Raw genomic sequence first — 12,930 nt, forward strand, 5'->3', positions numbered from 1 at the left:
ATAGTTTATTTATAAAAAATTTATTTGGTTTAACCAACTGCTACTCCCAATTTTTAAGCACTTCTCGATCTTTTAATTATAAAACCCTTTTTAGGGAAGCTTTTGTCGAATTAATAAATTTGTATAATGAGAATAATATTAGAAAGTAAAACACTTCTTAAGGAATCATAAAATTACTTTATATACCTCTACCTGTGTGTGGACACACACAAGTATAAACCAATACATTAGCTTAACTCACATAATTTGTTTTATTTATTTATTCTAATTTTCAACTGTATAAAAAAAATTAAAATGTTATAAATGTTTCTAAACACATGATAATCTCGGAAAGAAACCACCCAATGGTGGCACTTGCAATCCCAACCATTGCTTTAAATTATCTTCTTTTCAGACGCCTCGGAGGATTATCAGGAATTGTTAAGGGTGAGAGGTTAAGAACTAATGGTTTCGGGTGGGTAATGATTTTGGAATGCATATCTATTTCGGGCCAAATCTGCAACAAATTGGATTTTGAGGTTCTTATGGATGGGTTTGTTTGTGAGGGAGCATCAATTTTACGAAGGATCTTGAATTGTAAGGATTCGATACGGAAGGAAATTTGATGGTTAGGTGGAGCCCCAAAGCTCAATTCCATATGTCCAATTGGTCTGATAATCATAGTGTATGAGAATTTTTTTTGTAGTAAATGGGAAGTTTAGAACGTTTGTCAAGTAATTGGAATATACGAGCAGTTTCTTGTCGTTTTAGTCTAGTATGGGAATTTCAAGTAAGTCTCTTGTCAAGATGAAGTCCTAAGTTGCGAATCTGTTCAAAGGCTCTAGCAGAGTATTAAAAAAAAGAAATGGTAGATATCGTTTCTTCGAATTTAACTTGGCGTAAATGATAAAATCAGTCGATGAGTGATATGGTCACAGACATCCTGTTGGTAATTAAAAAAAAAAAAATTTCCACGAGACGAGAGAAATCGAGAAATCAAAGGCTCCACTTTTTTGGTGCTGATACCTGTAGAACATAGAATTTCACCCAATCCGAAGTTCAAGAGTCCTGCTTTACCTGATTATTAAAAAATATTTGATAAAATTCAAAATAGGATTTCGTAAAAGAATTTTGTCAAAATCCTGATGCTTTTTGTAGTGTTAATGATAATAAATCTAAAATAACTGATGATTATAAAAATATATAGACTATCATTTTAGAGCTGCTGTTCCCAATCCGAAGGAGTTTGCGTACCATTAGGCCTGAAATTGAACCATGTGTACTCAACTCCTGATTCGGTACCAAGGGGATATCCCTAAGAAATTTAACATTTCGAGGGACTTATTTATTTGTTAAAAACATTTAACTAATACTTAGCTCTAACAATTAGTCCTCACGAAACATGTGTTGTCGAAACCACCCGCGGACCATCGACTGGAAACATCTGTTTTAGAGTTATGATATTTGTACTTTTAAAATCTTGATTAAAACATAAAATGACTCCAAATATATATATATCATTTAATTACACATCTAAAATGTCCTGAAAAGGTAATAAACGCCAGTTTTAAAAGATATAAATATTTTTGCGTTTTTTGGTATTTGGATCTCACATTCCATTTTTTTTTTATCTCTTTCTGTTCGATTTGAAGGCCTCATGTAATATTCTAAACATTCTTGTCCGAGGTCATCTTCTTCCCTTCTCTTCTACCTTTGATTACATCTTCATTTTTTTTCAAAATTAATTACGTATAGTATCACAACCTAATTAGTGTTAGTATTAGGATTTGTTATTTCCTCTGTAGATATTAGTTGTTGAGTTCTAATGCGTTATAATGATTTTTTTCTGTTAATTTTCTTTATCAGTTCGGCTTTATATTTTCGAATATATAGTGTATTTTAACATTCCTTTACACTAAAAAAAACTTTAGGATATTCAAATTAGGAGTAGTCTTAGTATCTTAGTATGAGTAGTCTTAGTATTTTAGTCTTAGTGTCTTAGTATGATCAGTACTCTAAACTGTCTATGCACAGTTAGATCCGTTGACGTAGGCTTATATACGTTCTCGTCGTTAACGGAACTTGATGCCATATAATTCCATAATCATGAAACTATTTAAGATATACCCGAGGTTCTTTATAGATTGCTTTGTAAACGTTATCACTGGTTGATTTTGTACTGCCTAAACTTTTGATCTCATTCTTCCTATCAAAAAAAAAAAAAAAGATATAAGAATGTAATAACTTAAAAGTTTCTGTCATTTTACCTAAAACACTAAAAATTTTAATAGACTATCATTTTTTTAAATTTATTTATTTATTCATATTTACAACTGTATAAAAAAATACAACAAGTAAATTTGATCATAATGACATAATGATATGATACAGGATATAGAGAAACTACCCAGTAGTAGAACTTTAAAAACAGTTTACAATATAAGGTCACGAGGCCATCTTCTTTTCAGGCGCCTCGGAGGATTGGCAGGAATGGAACAGGAAGCAAGGTTAGAAACTGGTGGGTTTGAGTGGTTAGGAAGTTTATAATGGAAGGAATGATATCGGGTTCGGGCTAGATCGGTTACATAAGGAACATTTAGGTCTTTATGGATGGTTTTATTAGTAACAAAATAAGGAGCATTAGACAATCAATTAAAGTTGATTAAATATTCTAAATTCCAGTAGAGCCCTTACGTTCAATAATATCCCCGATACAGTTTTTCAAAATACATTTTTTTTTTAAATTTTAAATAACGATTGTACACTGCAGTCCCCTGCAGTCTGGGGTGAAACCAAAGTATGCAAAAAATTAATATTTATAAGACTGGTTCTGAAGATTAGTTTACTGGACTGTATAAATGAATAAAATTATATTTAAGCCATTGCAATAGCTTTAAATGGTACATTGTTCGATCCTTTATAGAAAGTCAAAATGTTATATTATTTTTACTGTTGGTATATATATTATTGTTAAATAGTGTAATATTTAATTTTGATTTAGGGGATCTATTTCTTCTTAATATGTTGATTTGAAGTATCTGGTGCATGATAAATGATGGTTCTGGATTGTTCTTCTGTTCGGTATTTTACTGGATTGAGTTCCCTTAGGTCTTCTACTCCTTTGTCAGTAATAATCAACTAATTGGAAGTAGAAATGGTAACTATTTTGGGAATGGCCTCAGAGCTGGGTTCTCTCTTTTAGATTCTATAACAATTGCGGGTGGTTGGTCACTTCCTTCTCTACTTAGCCAACTAAGACCAAGACCTTAGCTTGAAGATAATTAAATTGAAGTCATTCAGAGGAGGTTTTCTGAATAATGATAAATCGAATTTTAATTTATATTTGCGAAAATCATAAAACTACTTCTCCACACGTCCATTGTAAACCCGCAGCATTTTTAACTTCATTCGCAGGAGAGCAATACCGGATGGCTCCAGTTTTCCTTCTTCCTACTGAAATATATAACGGAATATTTCACTTCGGTTCACTTTAAGAAAATATTACTATAAATAATATTATTAATGCGAAGCTCCTTGCAACTGTAGGAATGGAGTTTAACACGGAAGTGATACTTGTATGATGTTAAAAATAAGTCTCTTACATCCTATTTCCTGTTTTGTTCGTGCGGTTATAACTTACGTGCTAAGTGTCGCCTGACGAATTCCAAATAATGTGGAAATATACATTAAGCCTAAAAATTAACTTGTTCGGTAATAAATCGGCTGAAATATTATTCCTAAGCGGAAATTTCGCAGAGCAGTAGGCAACAGGAATAGCCTGATCATTCATAAGATTTCTTTGGCAAAACATTTACCGGATCTCCTGGTCGGGAAGATCCTTGGAGGAGACAGGGGACAGGAGCAAAAGAAACTTGCAAGAAAAAGACGCTGAGAAGTAATGACTTTACATTAGGAACCAAGTATATCTGCTTATTTGAAGGTCTCCAAATCGACGCACTTTATCCTCACCTCGGGATTGATCTTCCTATCTAGCTTAAGAGTATATCTTTTGTAGTGTAATTAATAAAAGTAAATTTTCTTCGCTTACAAGGACCCTAGACTTCCTGGAATGCCGGAGGAATGTTCTTGGTGCGAACTCGCGAGGCATTCCTTCCATCGGACGACACGATCCTTGACCCGCGTGGTCCAATAAGGACGGTGTTGGATCCGTATATAGATATAGATAACCATTATATACTTCTCAACAGTCCAGCCTTGTAGTAGCGATAAGTCGTTGCCTCATTAATTATTTATTCCGTTACTTATCGCATTACCTTGTTAGAAAATACAAATGTACATAGTATGTCCTAGTTTTTATTTTAATTTTTTTTCAAAACCCCAATTTTCACATCGACTTATAGTCCGGACCTGTGGTACTATTCCGAGAAAAGTTTAGAATTATTACAAATGTTCTCATTTATGTTTGGGAGCCGATGATAAATTTTCACATTGTGATTTCAAAATGGTTTTGAAACTATAAAATGAAAAAGGCCTCATAAAATAATATTTTGTCATTTTTTTCTCTTAGCATGAAAACGATTCTTTTTTTTTTAAATAGCTACATCAATCTGAACAAAGCAAGTTTGAATTCCTCAAACTTTTGTGTTTTCCTGTCAAATGAATGGTTCTATGGAAAAATATTACAACTTGCATTTTTTATCTTTTTTTTTTAGGCGTAAGAAAAAAAATTATCTTTCTTCATATATTTAACCAACATATTTTCAGTTTTGAGGAACGATCAATCTTCGTATTTTCATTGATGGAACCTACTTGATTAAGTTAGGAAGAAGGTTTAAGGCTGGAAAATTGTTTAGTTATATTTTACAGTTGTAACCTTTTTACAGGGAGCCCTTCTACTGAGGAACAGAAGGGAAAGGGAACAGAAAGAGAAGAAAAAATAAATATTTATCGTCACGACCCAAGAAGGGTCAGAGGTTCAGTACTTCGTAAGGAAGTACCTTTTTTGAACTACGGTTGTGCCAAGAGGTGACTCGTTCACGATCACACTCACTCATCTTTTTTCCCCTCAATTAAGGATACCGACTTTATAGAGGTAGGGTATGCCGCAGGAGGACACCCGAACTCATAGGCTTCACTGAAGGCTAAAGCAACAGAATAAATAATTGTCTACTATAGCCGAATTATAACCCGGGAGATTGTGAATCTGCACCCTACACACTGAGTTATCCCGCTCCTTAAGATGATGATTACGACCCTTAATGTTTTTCTGAAATTATTTAAAATAGTAAAAACCTAAAAAAAAAAATTATCATTTTGAAAACCATGTATTATTTTAATAATTTCTAATACTAAGTTTACACTAAATTAAAGAAGAGTAAATTACCTAATATTTAAATTCAGAATACATACCTAATGACTTAATGAAATTCTTGCTTGTCCGTTCTATTTTTAATCGAGCGCAAGTCGAAATTATAAGACAGAATATATTTCAGTCAAATGGGGACCAGAAAGAGTTCTCGTAAGTCTTAGAAAGTTTCTGAAATTGTTGATTTATTTTATTTACACTGATCAGGAATTTCAACTTTGTGACCTCATATTTTTTGATAAGATTACTTTTTAGTCTTTATTTTATTGGAATATAGTATGTTGTGCATTTTATTCCAAAAGGAAACAATCAAAATATTTTTTTATTCGGTTGTAAGTTAACGCCAAACTTCACCCTTCTAATAAAGGTTTTAAAAGTTTTTTAAATATTAAAACTTTTTTTTAAAGATCTAATTCTTCTGCTCTTGTATTTAGCAATATTTATGGTTACAAAGTATCCTTTAAAAATTATAAGATATTAGATTATTAATCTATTATTGTATTTCTTGCAAAAGTCTATAACATTAATGCGCAATTGAGGAAGTCGTAAAGATGGCCACATTAATTTTTTCTCCACGGTAAAGCTAGGAAGCTACACTTCTCCGAATCAGGAAGCTGAAATGTTCTTTAGGAACAGAGGAACTTATTATGGTGAAATTCTCAAAGCCATTTCAATTACCTTTTCTTTTAGCCTTTTATGGAAATTGCCCTTGGTTGAGGACATGACGATCATTCAACCCATTTTTCAAACTACGAAATGACATTTTCACTTTTTAGTGCTGTAAAAGAATGAGTATTCTTTTTTAAATTATTAATATTCTGTTTAATTGGCTCTATGATATACTAGGCGCGACAGCTGAATTTATTCCGGAGGAAATAGAAAATTTTCGAAAAAAATATGTGGGAAGTATCCCATGAGTGTAATTTGGAAAATATAAAAATTTATTGTTTAAAAAATCAATTGGTATCCATGTTAAGTCTCAATAGTTTGTTGATAGTGTAAAGTTTATATAAAATTAAAAATTAATGAAATTTTGATAAAATAGGGTGATTTTAATTGTTATTAATGACCTGGGCTGAATAACCTGCAAAAGTTTTTTAATTATTGGGTGTAAGGTGTACATTTATATTTAAGATTGTCCTTAAGGATTGTCGTACTGGCCGAAACGTTGGACTGTTGATGTAATAAACTCGTTGGGGTGTTGAGAATTAACATGGATGCCTATTGATTTATTTAAATAATAAATCACATTCTCAAGAGATTGAAAAAAATATATATACAATAAAAATTTATTATAATTAATTTTTTTACGTTGGTTATTTTCTTTTAATGTTTGTTACAAAACGTTTCAGAAGCAATCTTTGATTCAATAATTTGTTTAAAAGTGTCTGAATAAGACAAAACTAAAACTAGAAAGAGTTAGCGATATAAAAATTGAATTTATTTAAAAAAATATAAAATTAGATGAACGGGCAATTGAACGGTTCTCTACCTCTTTAAGTATTTAGGTTGTACGGTATTTAAAAAAAAAACGAAATTGATGAGGAAATAAAAGTGATGTTAAAGGCGAGATACAAAGATAATTATGCTTGTTATTTTCATTGTGCTAATTTTTGAATACTACTACTAAATAATACTAATTTATTGATTTCGAAACTAATTATCCAGTGCATCTTGTCAAGAAAATTAAAAGCTAGAATTTACTCAACTATTATCCTTCTTACTGTTCTTTACGGTTGCGAAACATGGCCTCAAAAACAAAGGAAAGAACAGCGCCTTTAGATTTTTGAAAACATAAAGTATTGCGTAAAATATTCAGATCGAAAAAGCATGAGTTAACTTAAAGAATTTAGAAGGCTACACAACGTCGAATTGAGGGAACTACGCTGGGTTAATATAATTCAAGTTACAGCATCGTGGCGAATTAGATGGACGTGTAAGTTTGTAGGGCTTATTAACGAGCAGATCCCTAAAATGTTAATAAACACTGAACTAAAGCGTAGATGGGAGGATTGCTTTATTTACAGAAAGATGTAAAATGGTATACCAAAAAACCTACTGTTAGTCTTCCATTTTGTTAGTTTAATGTCTATTTTCAGAAATGGCTGACCTTCCTTGGTATAATTTTTTATATTATTTTATTTTTCATTCTGTAAACGTTTATTATCAAGAGAATAGTACAACTTATACCGATTATTAACTTACGACTTATGAAAAAATGATATCATTATATAACTAGAAATAGTATAGAAAAAGCTTCACATTTTTGTTGGAAACTATCTACTATATCTGCAAAAATGATTACAAAAATGTATGTACAATGTAAGAGATATAAAGAAACAAGAAGAAAATTAATATAGGAGGATTAAAAGGAGACTTAAATACAAATCTTAAATATTTTTGTGTTGGAAATTAAAGAATTAGCGCTTATATTGGTGAGGTTGGCCATCAATATATATTCTAATATAATTGTCATTAATTTTGCGGATGATGTTATGCATATAAAGAATATTTTATCATTAAAAAAAAGCTCCCTGAGGGTGGTGTCAAGTAAATAATTCAGTTTTTTTTTCTAGTTTATGATGTACCTCTCTGAAAAGGTATTCTTTAAATATTAAATTAATTTTAAAATTGATCGCAAAAACCGAAAAATACTTGCAAGGTGAAATCTGTACTTTTATAAATTTTCTTTGTGCTTTATAAAATATTTTGTGCAGAGCAAATCATTAAAAACTGTCAATCACTTAACGTTTATGACCCAAGAAAATTGGAAATTATTACTCTGGATTCATCAAAAAGATATTTGCTCAATCTCAATGGTAGTAACGTATCTCCTTGTCATGGAGGACTAGACATGAGATAATCTCTTTCTGATTACTTGTTTACACACGGATAGTTGGCTTGCGATTAACTTCTATCAACAGTAGTTAAACGATCTCGGATCTATTTTAGTCGTTTAAGTTCTCGTTAAGCTTTCTAATACGTCTACTAAAATCACATTTATCTTTTGTAAACCAGTTATGACGATATTCGAACCTACTATTACGAGTCGCTTTTAAAACTAAAAATCTACAATATTTATTCTAACTAATAAAAACAAATTACTTGTACTTACAATATTTATTAAGATACTCCTGGGCATTGAACGAGCACTTACCTGAAAAGAAAAAAAAAAAGAAAAATTATTACAATATTTTTGTATTCTCATGAATTACTATTATAATGTATGTAATTATGCAAACTATTAATAAAACAAATCTAAATATAAAATACTATTTAAATTATTATTGTATAATTACATATAGTTAATTAATTATCAAATTAATAATAATAAAATCAATTATAGCTTAACAGAATATATATCTTATGAACATATCGATACGTTAGAGAGATATAGGATTCATATTATGTCCCTTAGATTATTAAGAGAATTTTAACATACGTAATTCTCTAAGGAAATTCTATGTTAAGTATTATTTGAAGCATAATTCAATGTTCTGTCATTATGAATGTATAAGTTTCTACTAGAAAATTCCATTTTGAAGTTATTTGGAAATAAAATTTCGAAAATTTGCACAAGACCAAAAAATTTATCTTTTTGTAATTTATAGCCAATTGAAGATAATACAAAACACCATAGTACCAAAGTTGTGTTTATTTTTACCTTCGATTTAGCTAACAATTTTGAAGACTTCTAATAAATTTGTTGTTTCAAGAACTGTAAATAAAGGTACGAATTTTGTTCTATACATAAAAATCTAGCTTTATTTAAGATAAATTGGAAGGAGATTAGTAAAAATAATAGAAACAAAGTTCTAAATCTAGCAAAATCTGTGACAAACTGGTATAAAATCAGGTGCAATCGTTTATTGAATTAGATACAATGCACATTCAAAATGAATATTATTCTTTTTTGAAGTCGATTCTACCACTTTGATTTTTTTTGGAGGGGTTAATTACTAAACTTTACTTTTCGGAATCTCACCCTCGGTTACCAGAGTTAACTTAAAGTTACAGGTTTACCAATTTTCAAGTTTATATCTCATCTGGAACTAGCTTTGAAAATCGTATAATTCAATTCCTGTTAAACGTGAAATCTTGAATTTTATATCTTGCTCTTTTCGTTTTTAACAGTCTCCTACCGATATTTGCAAGTATTTTTTTATCCTTTGAAATTTTAATGAACTTATACTGTGGCAAAACATTATACTCGTTTATCCGTTCTGCAGCAGAACTATGTTAATCTAAAAACAAAAGTCAAATATCGTAAATAATACAACAAATTTAGGAAAATTATTGATGGAATTGGATTTAGAGCGAACTTTTGTACAATAAACCCAAATTGTAAGCAATTGAAAAGAATACGTTAATTGCTTTTTTCACTGGGTGTAAAAAAAATCTGGATGGCGGGTAACGAGTTTTCTTATTGGTCAACCCTTATGTACTGAAAAAAAAATTGAATTTGATTATTTTTATTGCTATTTCAGAATGGAAAATAAATTTTTAAAGCAATTAAAATTGAGGGTATAGAAAAATAAAGCGATGTGCTTTGTTTGTAATATATATATATATATAACAATTTTATCCATTCATAATAAGCCTGAAGGTATAATTTATATAATTATAGAAATAAGGTTTAAAATTTTAATTCCTATTCATCCTTATATTCTCACTCCACTGGTTTTATTTAAGGTAATATACTTAGTACCATCCCCTACACCGTATATACATCCGAACTAATCCTAACACTATCCTCACCGCGTATGCCGATGACACATGTGTGCTCGTAATTAATAATAATCCTTTAATTGCATCCCAAAATCTCCATATACAGCTCTCGAAGAATGGTGTCGTAATTGGAGGATTAAAATATATCCTAACAAATCCGATCAAATCACCTTTACCCTTCTTCGTAAACCAACCGAGTACCTTACAGTATCCTTTAATAATATTGCTCTTACCCCTGTCGAACAGATCCACTACCTTAGAGTACATCTGGACCAACGACTAACCTGGAATCCTCACCCAAGGCTGAAAAGACAGGACACTGCACATCGATTCCGACTGTTACAGCACTTACTAGACAAACGATCTAAACTTCCAATCTATTATAAAAGGCTGATCTATGTGACTGTAATAAGGCCAATCTGGACATACGGAGTTGAGCTTTGGGACTCGAATTACCTTCGAATTCCTCTTTGATCCAATCCAGAATCCTTCGTAAAATCTTCAATGCTCATTACTTTACATCATTCAAAAAGACCTTAATGTTCCCGATGTAACTAATAGGGCCTGAACCTGATTATTCCTTCCATAATAAACTTCCTAACCACCCAAACCTACTAGTTTCTAATCTTGCTTCCTCTTCTGTTCCTGACAATACTCCGAGTGGCTTTAAAAGAAGATGGCTACGAGACCTGTTAATGTAAAAACGTCATTAGAGTGCGACTAAAGGGTAGTTTCTCTAAACGCCTGTATGGCGCCCTTAAAACTTACATAAAATTTACTACATGTATAATTATGTACAGTTGTAAATTTCAATAAAGATAAAAAAAAAAAAAATTTGGCTTTGAAATAAAAACAATAGTGGACCATCTAACCTAAAATATAATCATAAAAAATAAGCTTACGATGTAACGGTCGTCATAATACTTCCCTCATCCCCACGAATAAAAAAAATGTTATCTATATCATTTCTTCATGATAATATGAACTGACAATAACTGAACAATAACTGGAAACAATACTATTTTATGTTTTTATTACCTAGGAAGAATCATTGTCGAGAAAGTGATAAGGAAGTTTACTTTATATATCTACAAACAGCGTACATATTAGGTGTGTATACGTCTCAGTGTAAAAAAAGTATTTATTTGCGCTCAGCTTTCAAACTTTTACTTCCTCTTCTTCTGTTTTATTTGAAATTCTCTTTTTTTGTTATTAGTACCTCTCGCTTCAGTTTTCAGTATATTTATCCACTCTGCCGTTAAATGTTTACTTTAGGTTGGATCTTATGTGTATCCATTAAGTTACGCAGCATACTGATCAATATAGTTTAAAAAAAAATTAATTAATAAAAAATAAATAAAACGAACTATACTTATATATTTATTTTTCGAATCCAGTCGAAAGCATCATATAATTTTTATTTTAGTAATCATGACTAATTTATTCAAGGTGCACAGATTGAATCGATTCTTAAGATAAAAATAAAACCATATTCATAACAAAGGAATGAATTAAAGGAAAATATAGAAATTGTATGGGTAACATAATATTACCTATTAATTTACATAAAGAATTAATTTTTATTATTTAATAATGTTATTATTTGTATTATGGATTTAATATTTTACATTGCGTATTTAAAATTATGTTTTATTTTATCCTATTTTATATTACTGTTATTTTTGTTAATAATGTATATTTAATATATGTAATAAGTATTAATGAATTTTTTGTTCATTGTCGACTATATATTTAGAGTTGATTAGCTACCTGAACACGTATTCTATTGAATTTTAATTAAATAAAATATAAATGCGGTATAAAACAAAAATACGATAGTATGGATGTTAAGATCAGGAGTTATTTAAAATTCCTGTCCATACCGCTGAATAATGTAGTCTGACTTACTACTCTAAATAGGAGAAATCTAGAAATAGAAGATTATTGTTATTATTACCTATGTCTTATTAAGAAAGATTATTTTCCATTAGTACCATGAATAATAGATAATCATATAGAAAGTATAAATGTTGTTGTTAAAAGAAAAAAATTAAAATCAATAGTTGAAGTAAGAAGGTGGCTCAGTGAGTGACGGAACCCTTCATTGAAGAAAACTCTGTCGGTTAAACGTTATTATGAACAAATCACCTCTTTGCACAACCGTTGTTCAAGAAAGAAGTATTGAACCCCTGACTCTACATGGATTGTAGCGGTACAGAGTTTAATTTAATAGTTGAAGTAAGGCATATAATAGTAATTAAAAATTATTTAGTCTCTTCGAATGTGTTTATTTTTGCATAAGCGTGATTCTTTTGTTGTGCTCTTAGGCTCATCTTGTAAGAAATTAAAGTAACAACAATACGCCATAGATCAAATGCAGAAGAGCTAAACCAACAAGAGTAGTTTGAAGTGTTTCGATTACGTAAGGTGTGATGAGGAAGTGGTTTGGCTACTATTATGGTTTGTTGTTGCTCTAATAATAGCTTCAACTTTTCAAGTGCAGTGCCATCTGTTGCCTTTGCCTTTCTTGGTTCAGCTTCCCGAGGATTTATTTATTTCCGGGCTCAGCATCATTCTTCCATCTACGTCTAATGTCTGCGTACTTAGTATATATCAATCTCTAGTTGGTTGGTTAGTTATTTAGAAATTAAAGCGTAAAATCTGTCGGCAACCAACCAACGTATTTGTTTTGCTGTATATACATATTCTGTTATATTTTCAGTACAAAAAATTAATAAAAAATTTTTATATTATTTACACTTAATCGGGTGTAAATCTGGTGGTCGAGTGTGATTCTGACCATATCACCTCTTTGCATAGGTTGGTCTACTGACAGCAGATAGGTACAATACAATAAAAAAATATATACACGTTATTTTTAAAGAATCCTTGTTTAG

The 12,930-nt window shown here is 30.4% G+C and overlaps 1 protein-coding gene across 2 annotated transcripts in view; it reads right to left on the reverse strand.

Moving 5' to 3' along the window:
* Nucleotides 1–12,930, reverse strand: part of LOC106687322 (uncharacterized) — a gene marked incomplete in the record, with an annotated part of 206,330 nt that overhangs the window by 114,554 nt on the left and 78,846 nt on the right. Inside the window, 1 exon segment of one of the 2 annotated variants that reach the window (XM_067045724.1) lies at nucleotides 8,421–8,462. Coding sequence (XP_066901825.1) covers nucleotides 8,421–8,462 — 42 coding nt within the window. 2 annotated transcript variants of the gene reach the window in all.

The sequence above is a fragment of the Halyomorpha halys genome, unplaced genomic scaffold, assembly GCF_000696795.3.
Source record: "Halyomorpha halys isolate HHAL.00 unplaced genomic scaffold, Hhal_1.1 Scaffold946.1, whole genome shotgun sequence".
Classification (NCBI taxonomy): domain Eukaryota; kingdom Metazoa; phylum Arthropoda; class Insecta; order Hemiptera; family Pentatomidae; genus Halyomorpha; species Halyomorpha halys.